Below are 21,672 nucleotides of genomic sequence, written 5' to 3' on the forward strand. Positions count from 1 at the left end.
TGTCATTAAACCACACCCCTTCTCATTACAGAGATGCACATCACCTAATATGCTTAATTGGTAGTAGGCTTTCGAGCCTATACAGCTTGGAGTAAGACAACATGCATAAAGAGGATGATGTGGTCAAAATACTCATTTGCCTAATAATTCTGCACTCCCTGTATAAGTAGAATTAGACAACCACATCAAATTTTATAACTAATATGGACGGTCTAACCAAATAATTCTTTCCTCTACAGAAGACTCATGCCAAGGAGACAAGTCCATATTCTGTCAGATGGAGGTTTTGGCACGGTACTGCTCTATACCTGGATACAACAAGCTGTGCTGTGAATCCTGCAGTAAGAAGACAGCTCCTACCAGCTTGACTCCAAGTTCAGAACATGCAGCTCTGGAGCTCCGAGCACCAGAGGGTGCTACCCTCCCTAGCCCAATCCCACCGGTAACTCTTGTTCCTACAGTTGTTTTAACTGAAACCTCTGTAGGTAATAGTCCATTGGATGCACCTTTGTCTGCTCTTGCAGCTGAACAAACTCAACAGGATTCAGCAGCCAACAACGTTACCAATGGGAATGCAATGGTGCAAGGAAAAAACAGCTCAGTGACCAATATTGAAAAACCATATCCTGCAGAAAACAGCGGTGGACTTACCGAGAACCTAGGTACACCAGCCAATAAAACTTCTGTTAATAAACAGAGCAAGACCAGTGCATTGTCATCTTCTGAAGTTCTAAGACAAAGAAGGGAAGATACTGAAGAAGAGCACACAGTTGCTACATGAGCCTCCATGCACATAACAAGGAGCAGCGAGGCAGCCTCACTGAGAACAATTTTTTAAAATAAAAATAGTAAAGAAAAGGCTCTTTTGCAGGTAGCACTTTTCGGGCATTGAGAAATGACATCATTTTAATGCTATGAAAAAATCTTTGGGCCGTTGTTCATAAGGCCCTGTATTTTTACCTCACAGTGCAGTGTGAATGCACTTTATGATGTCATAAGGGTGCTACCAACTGGATTCAGAACACAAAAAAGATTTCTATCACCTCAGTTCTTCAGGCCAGTGGTCATTTTTTTTCTTTTTGAGCTATGAAGAACATGAAACCTGGTGCTTCTCTAGTTTAGAATAAGTTTAGAGCCGCCTGCATTTTACATGTAAAGTGGTGCTGCATTTGTAGCCAAGCATTTTCTGTACCTCAGTGAAGTAGGGTCAATTGCAGTGAAATGCGGTGAAATTTTTGATTTCCAAAGCTCCAATTTATCATGTTTTTAAAGTCAGTAAATGCTTACATTTACCTGATTTAATAGCGGCCTTATACTACCACATTAACTTATTTAATCTATTGCTGCTACTAGATTATTATTGGAATAAGAAAAAATTAAGGTTACCATTGATACACATCCAATAGTCTGATGATGGGATTCTTAATATATTCAAGCACACATTGCCTTTTCCTGTTGATATTGGATTGCTATGGAAATATAAGTATAACCTTTCATCAGTGAATTTTCAGGTATTTTCTTTAATAGTTGGGGCAAGATACTCACAATAAAACTGGAGTCCGTGAAATTCTCCTGTTTTGTCCAAAGCCCTCCACAACCCAATATTCACTTTTTTACACTTGATCAAGTTTGATAGCAATACTAGTCAATGGCAAGCTTGAGCTGACTTGAATATTGGTCAAGAGGTACACGTCAATGAAGCAATGTAATGTGAAGTGGTATTGCTTTCCAAGTGGTATTGGTTAAATAAAAGTCTAGGTCATTCATGAACAGCTGATATATCCCAGATATAAAGAACGTATAAGAGCTTGCCTTACACCCATACAAACATGGAGTGGTCCATAATGTAAGATAGTATATGTAGCAATATAATAAGATGGTAAGCAGTAACATTGTCCATGAAGTACATGTGTGACTGCTCCATGGTGAAGGTCTAGTCTTATTTGTCCAACATTGTAATTATCCAGATGAGTGTATGATATAAGCACCTACTGATCTTAGACTATATCCTCAGAATACAAATCACCTATCAACACTGAAGGTTTGTTGAGTTCACTTTAAAATCTGAGACCTTATCCTTTCCCTTGATACTCATTTAGATTTCAGTCTCATTTTTTGCCAGCCATGGGTAAAGGAGTGAACCCAGTTGGAATGCATTAGCAACCCCACCCTTCTTCCCTACTGGCTGGGATACAGACTATTATGAAAGTGTCACTGAATAGAGGTTCTCATGTTAAAAGAGGTATAACTTGACATTCTTGTGCCCCAGTGCAAAATCTGATACCAAGTCACCACACCATGCCATTTATTAAACTAATGCGTTCTTTCATACCAGAGACGACACTGGGCCCGCTTAGACACCAGGACCTGACAATGACTGTATCCTATAGGTATATCCTGCCAGGTCACAAGAGAGGATTTTGCATCCCTCATTCCAAAGTCATTGTTTATAGCACCAGTCAAGAGTGAAAACTTAGTTTGTTTAGGCTCTTTCAAGTTTACCCCATATTTTAGCAAATCTAGTTGTATGTATTTTTTTCTTAGAACTTCTTAGGACCGTCTCTCATTTTTCCCCCCGGAGTTATTAGGAGGTAATTTGACTGGAGAAATTTACTTAGTGTTGTATTATTCAGAACCACCCTTCCAACTAGCTACATGAAAGAAAACTAAGGTTTCCAGAGTGGTTGTCAAGGATTGCCTCTCAGCTAGATCAATCTTCCTGTCATCCAATAGCTCCATGATAACTATATTGCAAGTGTGTCACTTAATATGTATTCCTTTTCATAAGGTGTACTTTTACAGATATAGTATAGAGGGGGCCCATAGCAAACACTAGGACTTTCCAAGGAGGTTCAAAATGTCTTCACCTTCCCCTTGTTTATTAATATTGCAGTGCCTTTGTAGATCCCAGTGGACGTTCACAAGAAAAAAAGTTAAAGGAGTATCCTCCTCAATTGACTCACAGCAGCCACATAAGACTCTTTTTATGATATACACAACCTCACCATCTTCACTATAGTGCTTTTTAAATTGTGGTTTTTCTCATTATAATATGACTGAATTATAATATAGAAAGGTGCTTCAAAGCCCTTAGAACAGCTAGTAAAATAGTCTGTTGCCTGCTCAGGATGTACCATTTTATTGGGTGCCATTACTTGCTGGGCAACCTGGGCATCTCAACTGAGAGATACTTTGTATGATCTGAAATGTGCATCTGTAGGGTTTTAAAATTTAGGCAAGAACTGCAAATACAATAAGTAGCTTCAAATGAGGCATCAATGAGGTGCTATTGGTTATCAGACAAAAAGTGTACTGTATGTTTATGTTACACAGGATCTTACTTATTACCTTTGGTATAGAGAACTTAGAAGAGGGGTGCTATCTAATGGTGTTCAAAGCTGAGATTTCAGACAGAAATTGAAGATACGTTTGGTATACGAGTAGAATATTTTATAATAAATATACCCAAGACAGTTTTTTGCCTTTTTATTCCTTTTTGCAACTGTTGAGTTTATTTTTGCATGTATTACTTTAATATCTATTTTAGAGTGCTTTGAGCGCTTTTTCTCCATTTCTTTCTTGTGAGGAACTAGTGATTTGCTGAAAAATATATGCACTTCTTAACTAGCAATGATCCCTTTCCACAGAATCTAGAAAAGCCTCTACCGGTGGAATGCTTTCTTTTTGACCTTTTTTAGTTACAGAGATTACTATGTTTTCTTGCTGATCCAGATGTATAATATTTATAAGATTTCTGTTGGGGCAAATTACATTACTATAAAACATTTTATGATCATGAAACTGTAAAACATTTCCTAGTCAGATATGTAGCTGTTGAAAAAAATAAAAAAATAAAAGCTTTGGGCCTTTGGTATAAAAAACATAATGCCAAGAGAAATAGTTGTAGTTGTCCATAGCAACCAGTCAGCTTGCTCCTTTACTGTATTCTAGATCTGATCTGATTAGCGGCTACTGGCTAATGTGCTATTTTAGCTTTACAGTTTAAAAGCCTTTAAAGAAAAACTCCTAGCAAAACTGATCCATTGTGGTATATCTAGTGCAAGACCTGAGGTCCACAACTTCTGTCTTTGGTGTTATTTTAAGTATTGTTATTGCAAGGTACTGGTTCTCCTTGCTAACTGCCGGGAGTCCTATAGGCAATGCTTCCTGGGAAATGTATGCAAATTATCTCTTCTCCAGAAGGAATAAAACTGTCTCTAGTGCCATCTAAAAAGGTACCTACCCTGTCAGCTAATTTCAACCCATAAGAGAGCCTTAAACATGACTAGTGATATCAGCCAAACCAGAAACACTTATCTGTAGGCAGCTGTGAATATTTTCTCTTATCAGCACATAGTACTTTTAGTCCCTTCATCAGCTCTATCTCTGTAAGAAAAAATGGTACCTTCAAGAGCTGCATCTAAGGGAAACCACCCAGCAAATAGAACCCTACTCTACAGTGATGAGGAGCAAAAACTCTAAAACAATGCTCCTACAGATGGGTGTCTATGGTTTGGCTGGTCTAGCTAGTTATGTGTAAAGGCTCTGTAATGGGTTGCATATTTACTTATAGAATATTTATCTACCAGGGTCCCTACAGAGAAAGTTTCCCTTCTTCTGGAGGAGAACCAATGTGCTTTCAATCTTTGTATAAATCTCCATCCCACGGGACCTGTAATAATATTTCTAATACACTGGAGGAATTCATCAAGTCCTGTACACCACTTTCCTGCTGTAAAAAAAAAGTCACCAATTTTGAGTAACTAACAGCTACCCTCTAAAATATAACCAAATGAGTACTCTAAATTTTGCATAAGATATACCTCAGAATGTTTGGGTAAATGGACGATTGAACCGGTATACTGTTATTTTCCCTATTATAGTCGGTGTGGAAAAATGACACTATGGCCATTTCAAAAACATTCTCATCTGGACTCTGCAGCAGAAATAGCACATAAAACACCATTCTTCAGGCCTCATGCCTATGACCATATCGATATTCATAACTCCTATGCCCATAGGAGCTAGGAGCCCAGCCCACATTTATTTCTGTGCACCTCCCTTTTTTCAGAGGAACAGAGTTGAACAGAGTCCATACAAATCTATGAGATTGTAACAAGCTGCACTACATGCCGCATTATGGAGGTATTCTTCCCAACAAGAAGATATGGTACCTTGAAATAATATCATGCCACAAAATCTGTCAAAAAAAGCATTAATAAAAGTATCCCCGTGCTCAGATTTCAGCACCATACATTTACATGTATATTCATCCATTGGGACAATAAACATGTATTCATTATCTACTGCTAACATTTTAGTAATGCTAAGGCCTCTTTCAAAGAGTCAGTGCTTGGTCAGTGTTTAATAATTGATTTCCATCAGTGATTGAGCCAAAACCATAAGTGTTTATACACAAATATGGTATAATCGAAAGATTTGCATTTGTTCTGCATTTTTGACCAGCGCCTACTTCTTTTTTTAAATTAATTCACCTTAATCCACTTGATCACACAGCCCGGCTTCTCTTCTGCCTTCATCTGTGAGGAAAAGGACCTGTGGTGACGTCACTGCGCTCATCACATGATCCAGCACCATGGTATAAGGGAAAATAATAATGATCCGGTCCCCATCCCGATCGTCTCCTAGCAACCGTGCGTGAAAATCGCACCGCATCTGCACTTGCTTGCGGATACTTGTGATTTTCACGCAGCCCCATTCACTTCTATGGGGCCTGCGTTGCGTGAAAAACGCAGAATATAGAACATGCTGCGATTTTTACGCAACGGAGAAGTGATGCGTGAAAATCACCGCTTATGTGCACAGCCCCATAGAACTTAATGGGTCCGGATTCAGTGCGGATGCAATGCGTTCACCTCACGCATTGCACCCGCGCGGAAATATCGCCTGTCTGAAAGGGGCCTAAGCCTTATATACAAGATACTGGCCTGAAAAAAAAAATACCTGTATGGGCAAACATTGCCATTCTATTGTAACTTTTTTTTTAAATGACATAATTTTTTCTGGGATTGTTGTGTTTTTATGCCTTTAGACTTTGTGCTGGAACCTCTGACCTAATTTGATGCGAACATAAGTTCTAATGTTAGTGAGTGTTATATGACTAATGCCAATCACTCACGTGGATCTAGGACTCAAATACTGTTCTTCCTTTCATACTCAGATATGAAAAAAATCCCAGAAAGTAGTAAACATTATTGGACTTTAGACATCATTTACAAGGTCTGAAGTCTTATGTTTCTTGGACAACTGATTATAAAGTTAGATATTTGTTTGGAGATAATAAAAAAAATAGACTTTGAGCAGATCCTACCACATTGGTTGGATGGACCAAGAAACATCTTAGGGGTCATTTATGACCAGATATAGGCACTTTTGTAGTGTATATCTGGCTCAGATTCTGTTGCACTCCATAGTGCAGCAGAATCTACAACTCCTTCGCCGCTCACACCAGGTCTAAAAAAAGTGGGCAGGGAAGGGAACAGGCTGGCAGGCGGATTTGTCCTAGCTTTGTTAAATGTTTATAGACACCATTGGTCAAAATTTTTATTTTTTTGACAATTAAAGGGGTTGGCTCCCCGACACTCTGGTCCTCCATAATGACCCCCGCATCTCCATCTTTCAGTCATGGGTTTGTTTTTGTCCTCTCGAGCATAGGCATGGTCATCTGATCCTCTTCATCCACCCACTGTCTTCAGCGGTGACGTGACTCATGGGGACACATCACCACTGAAGCCAGCAGTTAGCTGAAGAGGATCAGGTGACCATGACTATGCTGGGGAGGAAGAAAAGAAACCCAAGAACAGAAAATGTATAAAAAAAAAGAAGACAGGAGGCAGCGCCTCGTGTGTGTTGCTGTATCACAGAAATTTCGCAATTTTTCCTCGGTTACGCTTACTGTATTGTGTTGTGATGAGACACAACAACTGGGGGTTTGCCTTGCTGGTATTTGCCCGTCCAGCGTGCGGGGCTGCCGGTACTGCTGCCAAGGTCCCTTCCTGAGTCACATTCGTGGTTGTCAGGATAGGTAGATGCGTAGATAAAGGTAGCTGGTTTGGACCTTTTTAACGGCGCTGTAGGCAGGAAGCTTTATACCAAGTGAATATTGGTAAAAAATGGTTTATTGCTTACTGTCTGACAGAAAGCAATAAATCATTTTTAGCCAATATTCACTTGGTATAAAGCTTCCTGCCTACAGCGCCGTTAAAAAGGTCCAAACCAGCTACCTTTATCTAAGAACAGAAAATGGAAACACAGGAGCCAGCGTAGAGGACCGGAGCTCGTAAGTATGATCCTTTCAGTAAGGAAGGCAGGCTGCTGGGATCTGTTAGAAATTATGACTTCCTGGACAACCCCTTCAAGTATTTTGTAATATCTCCACACAATTTCTGTATGAAATACCAGTGCTGTTGGTGATTTAGAATGTTGGGTCTATTTTTAGAATAGAAGAGAGTGTTCTGATGGCAAACTTCAGCAGCAACTTGCAACAGGGATTAGAGATGAAGTTATGGAAAATTTGATTAGACTGCTTTACTGAATTTCACAAAGAAATTCCCTTTGTGACAAATTACCTTGTCACAAAGTGCATTTCTCTGTATGTAGCGGGCGCAATGACGGGGAATGGCGATTGTGATACCCCCCGTCAATGAACCCCTCAAATACCGCGTTCATCACTGATCATGGCATCTGAGATTAAAAATGAGGGCTTTCAGGGGTTAATCAGTTTTTAAAAAAAAACACTCACCTTATCAATTTTATCGTTAAGAGCCCGCCGCGGCCATCTTGATTGAAGACACCACCTGAAATCTTGCACGGTGACGTGATGATGTCATCACACCAGCCGGGGTGGTGACGTCATACATCACAGCGCACAGGATTTTGTGTGGTATCTTCAATTAAGATGGTCACAGCAGGTTCTTCGCGAGGCAAGTATGTTTTTTTTTAACCACAATTTCAGGGAAAATCATTCGTAATGAGCAAGGAAATTTGGCTTTGCGGCGAATTGACTTTTTCCTAATATTCGGATCGAAGTCCACTTCAGATGCTTCGATACGCTGAACACTAGAAGGCATGTTCAGAACATTTAATCAATTCCCTCATCAGATCACTAGCCTCAGAACTTCTGTTTAGAACAGATCCGTCATGTGATGAAACCAAACAGTGACCCACGGACCCTATTGACCTAAGGACCAGGATCTGTTGAGGTTTTAAGCAGTGGATCTTAAATCAACCCAAAAAGTATGTTTTAGAAGCACTGAAATCAGTAGCTTACTAATAAATATTGATGGGACGCATAGCTACCAAAGAAAATTTTACAATCTTCAGTTGAAATATATATATTTACACACTTTAGCACATGGTTAAGTATATATCATCTACTCAGAAATATTTTTTTATTATTGCGGCAGGAGTCCTCTCTTCTTTTACATTACCACAGGATAGAGACGTAGCATGGTGTATGGTTTTTCTTCACCCACCGACTTCCAAACATCTGTTATAGCCTTGCATAAACAGGAACAGCTTGCCTTCCAGTATGCTAGGATGGGGTCCCTGGTAGAAACCATATATAATAAATGCAACCAAACATCAATCAGAGACAAACATTTTTCAATGCACCAGAAAACCAATTACATGTACACAAGCAAATCAATAATTAATTTAGCAAAAGAACATCTTATGGTATGTTTTTAACCAAATGTCTTATAACACAAGTTTAAGGCGGCCGTACATTTTAGATTAATGTGGGCCGAACCCAACAGGATCGGCCAAGCATTCAATATGTTTTACACATTAGACCAACATTTGTTCAGCAGATGTCGAGGGGGGGGGGGGGGATATTGGCATATTGAATTTCAACATGCCAGTTTCTTTTGTTCATATGGGTAATTAGCCGACACCAGAGAGACTTACTCCACTCTCTCTATTTAGAACACGTACGTTCTTGGCCAAACTAAGCATGCATGGGGATCGGAAGAAATATCTGTCAGCCAAATAGGCAGTCGGTTGACACTTATTGAATGGGTATGGCCAGCTTTAGGCTATTTTTTTTAGCTTTAGAGGGATCCTTTCTAATTTTGATGTAGTACTATATATGGTTCTATACCTTTTCATTTGAGATATTTTTACTGTTATCTTCTTCTGGAATCTATTTTGGTGAGAAAAAAAACGTGGAAGGACGGATGGATGTGGACAGGACAGTTCTTCCTAACATTAATGTGAAACCTAATTTTGGCATATGCCATAAATTCTTGTTCCATTGTTTGCCAAAACTATTAAATAGGTAGTCTGGTTATTAAAATGTACCACAAAATAAAATAAACTCTGCTAAAGATATCTTCTGTGAGTGGTCTCTCTTGCTCTTGTGTGCTCCCTTTGCCTCTGCAATTTTACATCTGATAGCCACATCCTACAGAAGAAGTAGTTACAGTGACATCTTCGTCCATGGGAATGTGATGTCCATGACCACTCCTGGAGGACAGGCTACATGACATTGCATAGACAAAGGGAAAATGAAAGACTGGAAGCAAAATAACCAGACACACTCTGTAATTTACCATTTCATATAGACACAGCTTTGGGTATAATACGTTTTTTTCAATTAGACTGACTTAGTAGGGTACATGGTGGCAGTTTCTTTTTCGGGTTTGGCTTTATAAGTATTGATTTGCACATACATTTTCTGTAAGCTCTAAGTTTATTGGATGATCTCTGTCCTTGACAAAGTGAAGCAAATGTCATGATATGTGCAGCTTCTTGTATACAGCGATGCTTCCCACTTATCACCATATAACTCATTCCTGTGCAGTAGCAATATCCAGTGTTATGGATTGTATAGTTTTGTACATACAAGATTCAGAGTTTTTAATTTGCTATATTTATTGATTTAGATTTTTTTTAAACTTAACCATGTAAAAAGCTTTTTCCCTTTTTTAAGTAATGCAAAAAAAATAAAAATGTCGTCTGTAATGATATTGATGCTATAGTTATGTTTGTATTATTGCTATCACAAATGGATACACCTAATATCTGGAAAAAATTCTCAATCATCCCAAATAAAGATTTAGTAATCTGTGGTGCTATGTACATGTGGTTCTTTTTCTCTCTGGTAAGAAACAGAGGCTTTTATACATTTTAACCAGTCTTCCAGAACACTAAGGCCCCTTTCACACGGGCGAGTATTCCGTGCGGATGCGATGCGTGAGTTGAACACATTGCATCCGCACTGAATCCGGACCCATTCATTTCTATGGGGCCGTGCACATGAGCAGTGATTTTCACGCATCACTTGTGCGTTGAGTGAAAATCGCAGCATGCTCTATATTGTCCGATTTTCACACGACGCAGGCCCCATAGAAGTGAATGGGAAGCGTGAAAATCAAATAGCATCCGCAAGCAAGTGCGGATGCGGTGCGATTTTCACGCACGGTTGCTAGGAGACGATCGGGATGGAGACCCAATCATTATTATTTTCCCTTATAACATGGTTATAAGGGAAAATAATAGCATTCTGAATACAGAATGCATAGTAAAAGAGTGCTAGAAGGGTTAAAAAAAAACACAATTTAACTCACCTTAGTCCACTTGATCGTGAAGCCCGGCATCTCCTTGTGTCTCCTTTGTTGAATAGGACCTGTGGTGAGCATTAAATACAGGTAAAGGACCTTTGATGACGTCACTCCGGTCATCACATGGTACGTCACATGATCTTTTACCATGGTGATTCACCATGGTAAAAGACCATGTGATGACCGGAGTGACGTCATCAAAGGTCCTTTACCTGTATTTAATGCTCACCACAGGTCCTATTCAACAAAGGAGACACAAGGAGATGCCGGGCTTCGCAATCAAGTGGACTAAGGTAAGTTAAATTATTTTATTTATTTTTTTAACCCTTCTAACCCTCTTTTACTATGCATTCTGTATTCAGAATGCTATTATTTTCCCTTATAACCATGTTATAAGGGAAAATAATACAATCTACAGAACACTGATCCCAAACCCGAACTTCTGTGAAGAAGTTCGGGTTTGGGTACTAAACATGCGCGATTTTTCTCACGTGAGTGCAAAACGCATTACAATGTTTTGCACTCACGTGGAAAAATTGCGCATTTTCCCGCAACGCACCCGCCTCTTATCCGGGCCAAAAATAAGACGCCCGTGTGAAAGAGGCCTAAGGCTGATAAACTAGCCTTAGAGTAGGTCATCAATATCAGATCAGTAGGGTCCCACTCCTAGCACCTCCACCAATCAGAGGGCCAATGCCCAGGGGGCTGCCTGAGCCCTCCTTATGGCCACCAGCAATAGTAATGATTTGTAAGTAATGATCTGACGCTCCCGTCCTGTCTTCTGAATTCAACTGTACTGCCATCCTAAGGAAACTGGATTAGGAGGACAGAACATGGCAGCTGGCGCTGACCACCACAGAGGGGCAGTTTTTGGGGAGGTATTTTGCGCTGATGGGGCAGTATTTAGTGATACACTGTGGTGTTTAGCTCTGATGGGGTGGTATAATGTGCTGTACTATGGTATTGCTGGCCCTGCCTACTTGTGTTGGCCCTGACTTCTGGTAATTTGGAACCCACTACAAAATTGGGCCACTTTTATTTAATTTTTTGCCAGGGCCACTTTAGGTTTCCAGTCCACCCCTAGTTCGTTTGCTCCAAAGTAGGCATCAGAACAGCACGGCTTTATATATTGGGTAGTTCAGATGTGCAGTGCTGAACAGATAACACTGTCTCTGACTCTTCTTTACAGCTGAATTCCTCCAGTCACCCCAGCCTACTGGCAGTGAGTGGCATAGCGATGGTTGCCAGCACCCGGGGCAAGCCAAGTATTGCGCCCCCCCCCCCAACCTGTGCCAACGCCCCTTTTTTTACAGATAATGTAGTAGATATCACTTGCAGTCCTGGTGCAACACTACAGATAACACAGTGATAACTCTCTGCGTACAGAAAATGTAGTAGATGGGTGTAAGCCCACAGAATTCAGAACACACAGTGTGACCTGAAGTCTGGGGCCAGGATGCAGCAGGGTGGGCCAAATTCTATATTCACCCTCCCATCACTACAGAACATATAGGCTAATACAGCGCCCCATACCTCTTACATCCAGTGACGTCTAATTTGATATAGATATTCTCTTTCCTCATCTTCTCCATTCAGACCTTCAGACCAGAATACCATTTTTCAGCCATTTCTCATCTCTCTAGTTTGACCAAAGAAATCTTAGTTTAGTACTTTTCCATCATCCTCCCATCTTCTGGACAAATCATCCTACCATCCCCAATAGTGTGTCCCTGTGCTCCCCAATATTATACTGCAGAAACAGATAAACTAAACCCCCTGATAATACTAGTACCATGCAGATAGTGCCCTTCATTAATTATTGGCACACAGTGCCCTAAAATAACTGCACCCAATTGTGGTAAGCTGATACTGTGCCAAGGTGCCCCCACAGTAATAGTGCTCCCAAAAGTCCCACCAATAGTAATAATTCTCTACTAGAGCACACATTGTAGTAATAGTGCTACCACAGGGCTCCCAACATGTCCCCACTGTGCCCCAGAAGTAATAATGCTCTCATAGTGCCCATACTAGTAATCATGTTCCCCATAGACCCCCAGTAGTAATAAAGGCCACCATAATGCCCCTCAGCAGTAATAATTCACCTTATAATGTGTGCCAGTGCAAAAATACCCCCTTTTAATTACCCCAGTTGAGGTAATGTCCCTATAGTGCCCCATGATGTGCCAGTATAAAATACCTCTATATAGTGCCCCTAGTAAATGCCCCGATAGTGCTCCTCTCCCCCCTTCCTCCTAGTGCTCCCCATAATAATGTACCAGTATAAAATGCCCCATATATAGTGCCCCAGTAGATGCCCTCAGTGTCCCCCATAATTTGCAAGTATAAAATAGCCCTTCTTAGTGCCCCCAGTAGATGACCCCATAGTGCCACCCAATAATGTGCCAGTAAAAAGTGTCCCCTTAGTGCCCCCCAATAATGTGCCATTAAGAAGTGCCCCTATAGATGCACCCACAGTGCTCCCCAATAATGTGCCAGTAAGAAGTGCCCCCATAGATGCACCCAATAATGGGCCAGTAAGAAGTGCCCCCATAGATGCCCCTCAATAATGTGCCAGTAAGAAGTTCCCCCCATAGATACCCCCCAATCGTGTCAGTAAGAAGTGCCCCCAATCATGTGCCCCCAAACATGTGCCCCCAAACATGTGCCAGTAAGAAGTGCTCCGCAATCATATGCCAGTAAGAAGTGACCCCCAGAGATGCCCCCAATTGTTGCAGTAAGAAGTGCCCCCCCAATCATGTGCCATTAACAAGTGCCCCCACGGCACTCCTCTTTTGTACTGTACCATATTTAAAAAAAAAACACTTATACTTACCTCAATCAGGCTGGCAGCGATGCGATGCAGGCCTCTTCCGGCCTGTGTCCCATGCTGTACGGCTCAGGCGGCACCAGCTCCTGATAGGCTGCAGGCCTACTGCCTGCAGCCTATCAGAGGAACGGGGAAGGGAGACACCTCTCCCTGTGCCCCGCAGCATCTATCTCTATCGGTGTCCTGAGGACGGCGATACAGATGACTATGGAGATGAGCGCTTCCACAATGGAAGCGCTCATCTCCCTGCGCCCTGCAGCCCTCCACTTGTCACCAGGGCCACCCCGCCTGAGGCGATCGCCTCACCTCGCTTAATTGGAGGTGCGGCCCTGCTGGCGACCCCTGCAATTTTGCGCCTGGGGCTACTACGGGTGTCTTGTCCTCAGCCTTTTTTCAGGAGAGTCGTGGTTACCTATTTCCAGCTTCTGCAAGGCAGCTGAAATTGCATCCTTTTCAGTGACCACTTGAGGTTCATCTCCCCACATATACGTTTGCCTCCATTCCTTTCTACTGTATTGCACCATTCTGCACACTATGCCAAAATGAAACGTTCACTAGTCTGGAAAATGGCAGAGAAGAGGGAGAGTGAGATACCAGGGCTTAAATGCAATATAACCAAGTAGTTTACTTAGTTTCTCCAGCTGGAGAGGTACTGTGCACTTGATTACAGTTTAACAATTATTTACCGTAGCTTCAAGATGCAAGCCGGTATAGTGGTATTTCAGTTCTCAGTACATTTACAACTAGCTACATTTCATATACAATAGGTTCTCCATCTCCACTCGATGACCGAAGCTCCCTTTTACATCGATGACTTCTGTTAGACTACGTGCCATTTTGTCTAACAGGGGGCAAAAATTTAAACCTTTGTTTACTAACTGCACCACTACTGCTTAGCTCGTCTATGGCAGGAAAATTATAGGAACTTTCTAGGGCACTTTTCTGAGCCTAACCCTTTAGGTCAAACCATTAAATTTACTTTGTGCCTAACTGGCACCCTGAAGTAGAGACCACCACCTCAACTAGTTGGCTAAAACTTTTTAACCTGGAAGTGGCTGACTTCCCTTTCTCCTAACCATTGCAAAATAACAATTTTCCTAAAGTAACAAACACCCATACACACTATATCAAATATATACATTGTTATGACCACCAGCTAATATCCAGAGTAACCGTCATGTGCAGCACAGACAGCAGCTAGATATACTGGAAGTGACTCAATAGCATCCTGCTATGTTGTCACAGGTATCTGGAGCCATGCTGACTGCAGTGCATCCCACAGCTGCTAGAGGGTGTGTGTAGGAGGATCCATAGAGCGAACAAGGTGGTCCCACAGATGTTCAAATGGGTTCAAGTCTGGGGACAATCAGCATGTTGTATGTGTACGTGATTTACAAGGATGGATTTACCTGCCACCACCACCACCAGTGTTCTTTCGGCCGTGGTTGCAGGTTGTTTGATCTCTGATATTTTTCGCCTGACACTCCAACATCCATCCATTCGATGAAGCAGAAAACATGACTCATTAGAGAAGGCAGCCCTTTGCCAATCAGTGGGACTCCAATTCTGATACTGACGCAAAAACTGAAGCCTTTTATGTCGATGCAAGTTTGTTAGCAGAGGTGCAGTGACCATCCATCTGCTTTGGATCCCCATATGCAGTAGGATTTGCTGAACTGCTGTTTTAGATACATCTGGTTCATTTTGGTGGTGAGCGGCTCCACTGTAGCATCTTGTTCTGCCCTTGCGCACCTTCATAGCCAACGTTCACCTCTCCCATCAATGCCACATGGTGCTCCACAGTTTCCACATAAATTTTTCACAATGGTACCATTTTTCTCACTGATAATACAGTTTACCACAGCATCAAATGAACAGTTCACAAACTGCACAGTTTCATAAATACTGTCATCCTTGGCCTGAAAGCCAATAATTATCCCTCTTTGCAACTCTAATATTTTTACTACTTTTACCTATGACAAAAACGAGGGATATGTGTGCAGACAGCTTATCACACACCTTATATAAAGCCACTAAGCCAGCTCATGATACTTTCTTCACGAGCTACATTCTGATGTTGAAAGTAGGAAGTGTTCATAATAACGTTACTCGACTGTGTGTGTGTGTGTGTGTGTGTATATACACTCACCTAAAGAATTATTAGGAACACCTGTTCTATTTCTCATTAATGCAATTATGTAGTCAACCAATCACATGGCAGTTGCTTCAATGCATGTAGGGTTGTGGTCCTGGTCAAGACAATCTCCTGAACTCCAAACTGAATGTCAGAATGGGAGAGAAAGGTGATTTAAGCAATTTTGAGCGTGGCATGGTTGTTGGTGCCAGACGGGCCGGTCTGAGTATTTCACAATCTGCTTAGTTACTGGGATTTTCACGCACAACCATTTCTAGGGTTTGCAAAGAATGGTGTGAAAAGGTAAAAACATCCAGTATGCGGCAGTCCTGTGGGCGAAAATGCCTTGTTGATGCTAGAGTTCAGAGGAGAATGGGCCGACTGATTCAAGCTGACAGAAGAAAAACGTTGACTGAAATAACCACTCGTTACAACCGAGGTATGCAGCAAAGCATTTGTGAAGCCACAACACGCACAACCTTGGGCTACAACAGCAGAAGACCCCACCGGGTACCACTCATCTCCACTACAAATAGGAAAAAGAGGCTACAATTTGCACAAGCTCACCAAAATTGGACTGTTGAAGACTGGAAAAATGTTGCCTGGTCTGATGAGTCTCGATTTCTGTTGAGACATTCAAATGGTAGAGTCCGAATTTGGCGTAAACAGAATGAGAACATGTATCCATCATGCCTTGTTACAACTGTGCAGGCTGGTGGTGGTGGTGTAATGGTGTGGGGATGTTTTCTGGGCACACTTTAGGCCCCTTAGTGCCAATTTGCCATCGTTTCAATGCCACAGGCTACCTGAGCATTGTTTCTGACCATGTCCATCCCTTCATGACCACCATGTACCCATCCTCTGATGGCTACTTCCAGCAGGATAATGCACCATGTCACAAAGCTCAAATCATTTCAAATTGGTTTCTTGAACATGACAATGAGTTCACTGTACTAAAATGGCCCCCACAGTCACCAGATCTCAACCCAATAGAGCATCTTTGGGATGTGGTGGAATGGGAGCTTCGTGCCCTGGATGTGCATCCCTCAAATCTCCATCAACTGCAAGATTCTATCCTATTAATATGGGCCAACATTTCTAAAGAATGCTATCAGCACCTTGTTGAATCAATGCCACGTAGAATTAAGGCAGTTCTGAAGGCAAAAGGGGGTCCAACACCGTATTAGTATGGTGTTCCTAATAATTCTTTAGGTGAGTGTGTATATATATATATATATATATATATATATATATATATACAGTGCTGCCTATAATTATTCATACCCCGGGCAAATTTTGACTTAAAGTTACTTTTATTCAACCAGTCTGCATTGTGCAGTGTCCGTTGGATTGTCTGCCTTGAGACATTGCCACCAGCAGAGCCCAGATTCACCAGGATGGCCTTGGTGGTGATCCTTGGATTCTTTTTCACCTCTCTAACCAGGGGAGCACCCAGGAATTTTGTCTAGGGGGGGTCCAAAAGGCAAAAAAATGTGGCATGTGTGGTGCGCTGTGCTAATTCAATTTTTCAAAGCCCCCTTTATACACTACGTGCAGAATTATTAGGCAAATTAGTATTTTGACCACATCATCCTCTTTATGCATGTTGTCTTACTCCAAGCTGTATAGGCTCGAAAGCATACTACCAATTAAGCATATTAGGTGATGTGCATCTCTGTAATGAGAAGGGGTGTGGTCTAATGACATCAACACCCTATATCAGGTGTGCATAATTATTAGGCAACTTCCTTTCCTTTGGCAAAATGGGTCAAAAGAAGGACTTGACAGGCTCAGAAAAGTCAAAAATAGTGAGATATCTTGCAGAGGGATGCAGCACTCTTAAAATTGCAAAGCTTCTGAAGCGTGATCATCGAACAATCAAGCGTTTCATTCAAAATAGTCAACAGGGTCGCAAGAAGCGTGTGGAAAAACCAAGGCGCAAAATAACTGCCCATGAACTGAGAAAAGTCAAGCGTGCAGCTGCCAAGATGCCACTTGCCACCAGTTTGGCCATATTTCAGAGCTGCAACATCACTGGAGTGCCCAAAAGCACAAGGTGTGCAATACTCAGAGACATGGCCAAGGTAAGAAAGGCTGAAAGACGACCACCACTGAACAAGACACACAAGCTGAAACGTCAAGACTGGGCCAAGAAATATCTCAAGACAGATTTTTCTAAGGTTTTATGGACTGATGAAATGAGAGTGAGTCTTGATGGGCCAGATGGCTGGATTGGTAAAGGGCAGAGAGCTCCAGTCCGACTCAGACGCCAGCAAGATGGAGGTGGAGTACTGGTTTGGGCTGGTATCATCAAAGATGAGCTTGTGGGGCCTTTTCGGGTTGAGGATGGAGTCAAGCTCAACTCTCAGTCCTACTGCCAGTTTCTGGAAGACACCTTCTTCAAGCAGTGGTACAGGAAGAAGTCTGCAAGGTAAGAAAAACATGATTTTCATGCAGGACAATGCTCCATCACACGCGTCCAAGTACTCCACAACGTGGCTGGCAAGAAAGGGTATAAAACAAGAAAATCTAATGACATGGCCTCCTTGTTCACCTGATCTGAACCCCATTGAGAACCTGTGGTCCATCATCAAATGTGAGATTAACAAGGAGGGAAAACAGTACACCTCTCTGAACAGTGTCTGGGAGGCTGTGGTTGCTGCTGCACGCAATGTTGATGGTGAACAGATCAAAACACTGACAGAATCCATGGATGGCAGGCTTTTGAGTGTCCTTGCAAAGAAAGGTGGCTATATTGGTCACTGATTTGTTTTTGTTTTGTTTTTGAATGTCAGAAATGTATATTTGTGAATGTTGAGATGTTATATTGGTTTCACTGGTAAAAATAAATAATTGAAATGGGTATATATTTGTTTTTTGTTAAGTTGCCTAATAATTATGTACAGTAATAGTCACCTGCACACACAGATATCCCCCTAAAATAGCTAAAACTAAAAACAAACTAAAAACTACTTCCAAAAATATTCAGCTTTGATATTAATGAGTTTTTTGGGTTCATTGAGAACATGGTTGTTGTTCAATAATAAAATTAATCCTCAAAAATACAACTTGCCTAATAATTCTGCACTCCCTGTATTTAAAAATGCAGGGAAGGGGTGTAGTGTGTTGTGCTGATTCTTTTACTTGGCGATTCTAAAAGCTCTGTAGGAAAATAATAATGCGGCGTGCTAATTATTAATAGCCCCTCCTACATATAATAGGCCACTCCCAACAAACACTGTACAGCTGGCATTCTATAGTTGCGGCCTGTCTCTACACATCATACGGAGAGGGGGGGGGGTCTGTCCTGGCTGCACTGCCTGCTTCACATCATACAATAAACAGCAGGCTACAGCCAGGAAGCTCCTCCGCTCTCCTCCCTCCCCAGATCCTGCTCAAGGCCTGTGGTTCCCCCCACCATCTGCCACCCGTCCGTGGCCTGCTGCCCCCCTTGACCGTCCTCACCCAGCTCTGAATCCTCCTTCTGCAAATGGCAGGGGGAGGAGCCGGAGCATCTCCTCTCCTACATAGCGCCCCATACCTCTTACATCATGTGATGTCACCTTTGTTGTAGACGTTCTCTTTCCTCATCTTCTAGGCGTGGCTAAAACAACAGTTTGGAACATTCTTAAAAAGAAGGAACGCACCGGTGAGCTCAGCAACACCAAAAGACCCGGAAGACCACTAAAAACAACTGTGGTGGATGACCAAAGAATTCTTTCCTAGGTGAAGAAAACCCCCCTCACAACAGTTGGCCAGATCAAGAACACTCTCCAGGAGGTAGGTGTATGTGTGTCAAAGTCAACAATTAAGAGAAGACTTCACCAGAGTGAATACAGAGGGTTCACCACAAGATGTAAACCATTGGTGAGCCTCAAAAACTGGAAGGTCAGATTAGAGTTTGCCAAACGACATCTAAAAAAGCCTTCACAGTTCTGGAACAACATCCTATGGACAGATGAGACCAAGATCAACTTGTACCGGAGTGATGGGAAGACAAGAGTATGGAGAAGGAAAGGAACTGCTCATAATCCTAAGCATACCACCTCATCAGTAAAGCATGGTGGTGGTAGTGTCATGGCGTGGGCATGTATGGCTGCCAATGGAACTGGTTCTCTTGTATTTATTGATGATGTGACTGCTGACAAAAGCAGCAGGATGAATTCTGAAGTGTTTCGGGCAATATTATCTGCTCATATTCAGCCAAATGCTTCAGAACTCTTCGGAAGGCACTTCACAGTGCAGATGGACAATGACCCAAAGCATACTGCAAAAGCAACCAACGAGTCATTTAAGGGAAAGAAGTGGAATGTTATGCAATGGCCAAGTCAATCATCTGACCTGAATCCGAATGAGCATGCATTTCAATTGCTGAAGACAAAACTGAAGGGAAAATGCCCTAAGAACAAGCAGGAACTGAAGACAGTTGCAGTAGAGGCCTGGCGGAGCATCACCAGGGATGAAACCCAGCGTCTGGTGATGTCTGTGTTCCAGACTTCAGGCTGTAATTGACTGCAAAGGATTTGCAACCAAGTATTAAAAAGTGAAAGTTTGATTTATTTATTTTTTGTTTCAAAAAATTTATTGGGCAAAATACAAAACATTTACAATAAATAAGATTTTTACAATCTCTCAATTCTTAGTGACCCAGCTAATTATATATAAACATAAATATATTCAACTCGTCTTTTCATAGCAATTAGAAAACCCTCCCCTCCCTCCCCCCCAATATGTGGTGCGTCAAAGTAGGACCCCCAAATATGAAACAACCTGACCTCAGCTTATCAAATCCTCCAACCGTCCCATATCCTACTCCACTGGTACTCAGTTTCCCTCCGTTTATATATAATTTTCTCATAGTTCTTTACCTTATCAGTTAAGTTTAACCATGTATTTATGTCTGGAGCGGAACGGGCAAACCAGGTCCGACTGATCAGAACTCTAGCCAACATCAGTATTCTGCTCAGGAAAATCTTTTGATACTTGTGATTTTTTAGTTTGGAAAGATCATTAAGAACAAATACTTGTGGTTCAAAAGGAATTTGAATTTTTAGTTTATACATAATACAGTTATTGATACTATTCCAATAATTTATAAGTTCTGGACAAGTCCATATCATATGGAGAAAGTCTGCTCCTACAGTGTCACATTTGGGACAGTTGGACGAATCTCTTAACCCACATTTATTCATCCACAAGGGAGTAATATATAATCTGTGACAAATATAGAATTGTATTAGAACATGGTTGAAGTTCTGGGATAATAAAGATAAATTCCCAAAAATATTCTCCCAGCCTTCTATTTGTAAATTCGGACAATCCACCTCCCACGCTTTTTGTCCTGGTGAGTGTATATCACTAAACCGTGTCTTTAGTAATAACTTATATATATTGGAAATTTTTATTCTAGAAGGTGTACCCCCTACCCAATCATTCAAAAACGGTAAATCATCTATATCCAACAGCCGCTTATCATCCAAACTAGATAATACAGATCGCAATTGAAAATACCTAAACCATGAAAGATTTTTTATAGTGTGTGTCATTTCTATAAAAGGTTTAATTTCTCTATCTTTAACTACCTGTGAAATATATAAAATGTTATTATTCTGCCAAAATGTGTCAGCTGCAATTTCATCTAGCCCTTGTAAATAGAAATTATGCCAAAGAGGCGTAAATATAAGTGAACCCTTAACCTTCAACCATGTCCTAATTGTGGCCCACACTTTCAGGAGTAGTTTTATAGTCTCTCTGTAGCCTTGGTCATAGATCTTCAATAGCCCAGATTCCAACAAAGTGAAAATATTATTGTGAGCGTGACTAGTTACCAACTTCCCCAGCAGTGCACTGTTCTCTGATTCATAACACATTAGTAACTGGGCTGCAATAAAATACCCCTTAAAATAGGGGAGATTTAAGCCCCCGCACTCCACAGATTTATACAAATATTCCAACTTAATTCGAACTCGCTTTCTTCCCCAGATTAAATCATTAATTATTCTTTCCATAAGTTTAAAATGTTTATCTTGTATCCAAATAGGTGTATTCCTAAGCACATAAAGAAATTGTGGTAGTATCACCATTTTAACTAATGAAACTCGATCAGCTCTAGATAGGGGAAGTTTCAG

General features: G+C 41.4%; 1 protein-coding gene across 3 annotated transcripts in view; it reads left to right on the forward strand.

Annotated features, from left to right (window-relative positions):
- Window positions 1-5,558, forward strand: part of ADAMTS14 (ADAM metallopeptidase with thrombospondin type 1 motif 14) — a 201,471-nt gene extending 195,913 nt beyond the window's left edge. For all 3 annotated transcript variants that reach the window (XM_044296805.1, XM_044296806.1, XM_044296807.1), the window contains exon 22: window positions 240-5,558. In XM_044296805.1, coding sequence (XP_044152740.1) covers window positions 240-781 — 542 coding nt within the window. In that variant the 3' untranslated portion in view covers window positions 782-5,558. The remainder of the gene's footprint in view (window positions 1-239) is intronic.
- The last annotated feature ends 16,114 nt before the right edge of the window (window positions 5,559-21,672 follow it).

This window comes from Bufo gargarizans, chromosome 6 (genome assembly GCF_014858855.1).
Source record: "Bufo gargarizans isolate SCDJY-AF-19 chromosome 6, ASM1485885v1, whole genome shotgun sequence".
Lineage (NCBI taxonomy): Eukaryota > Metazoa > Chordata > Amphibia > Anura > Bufonidae > Bufo > Bufo gargarizans.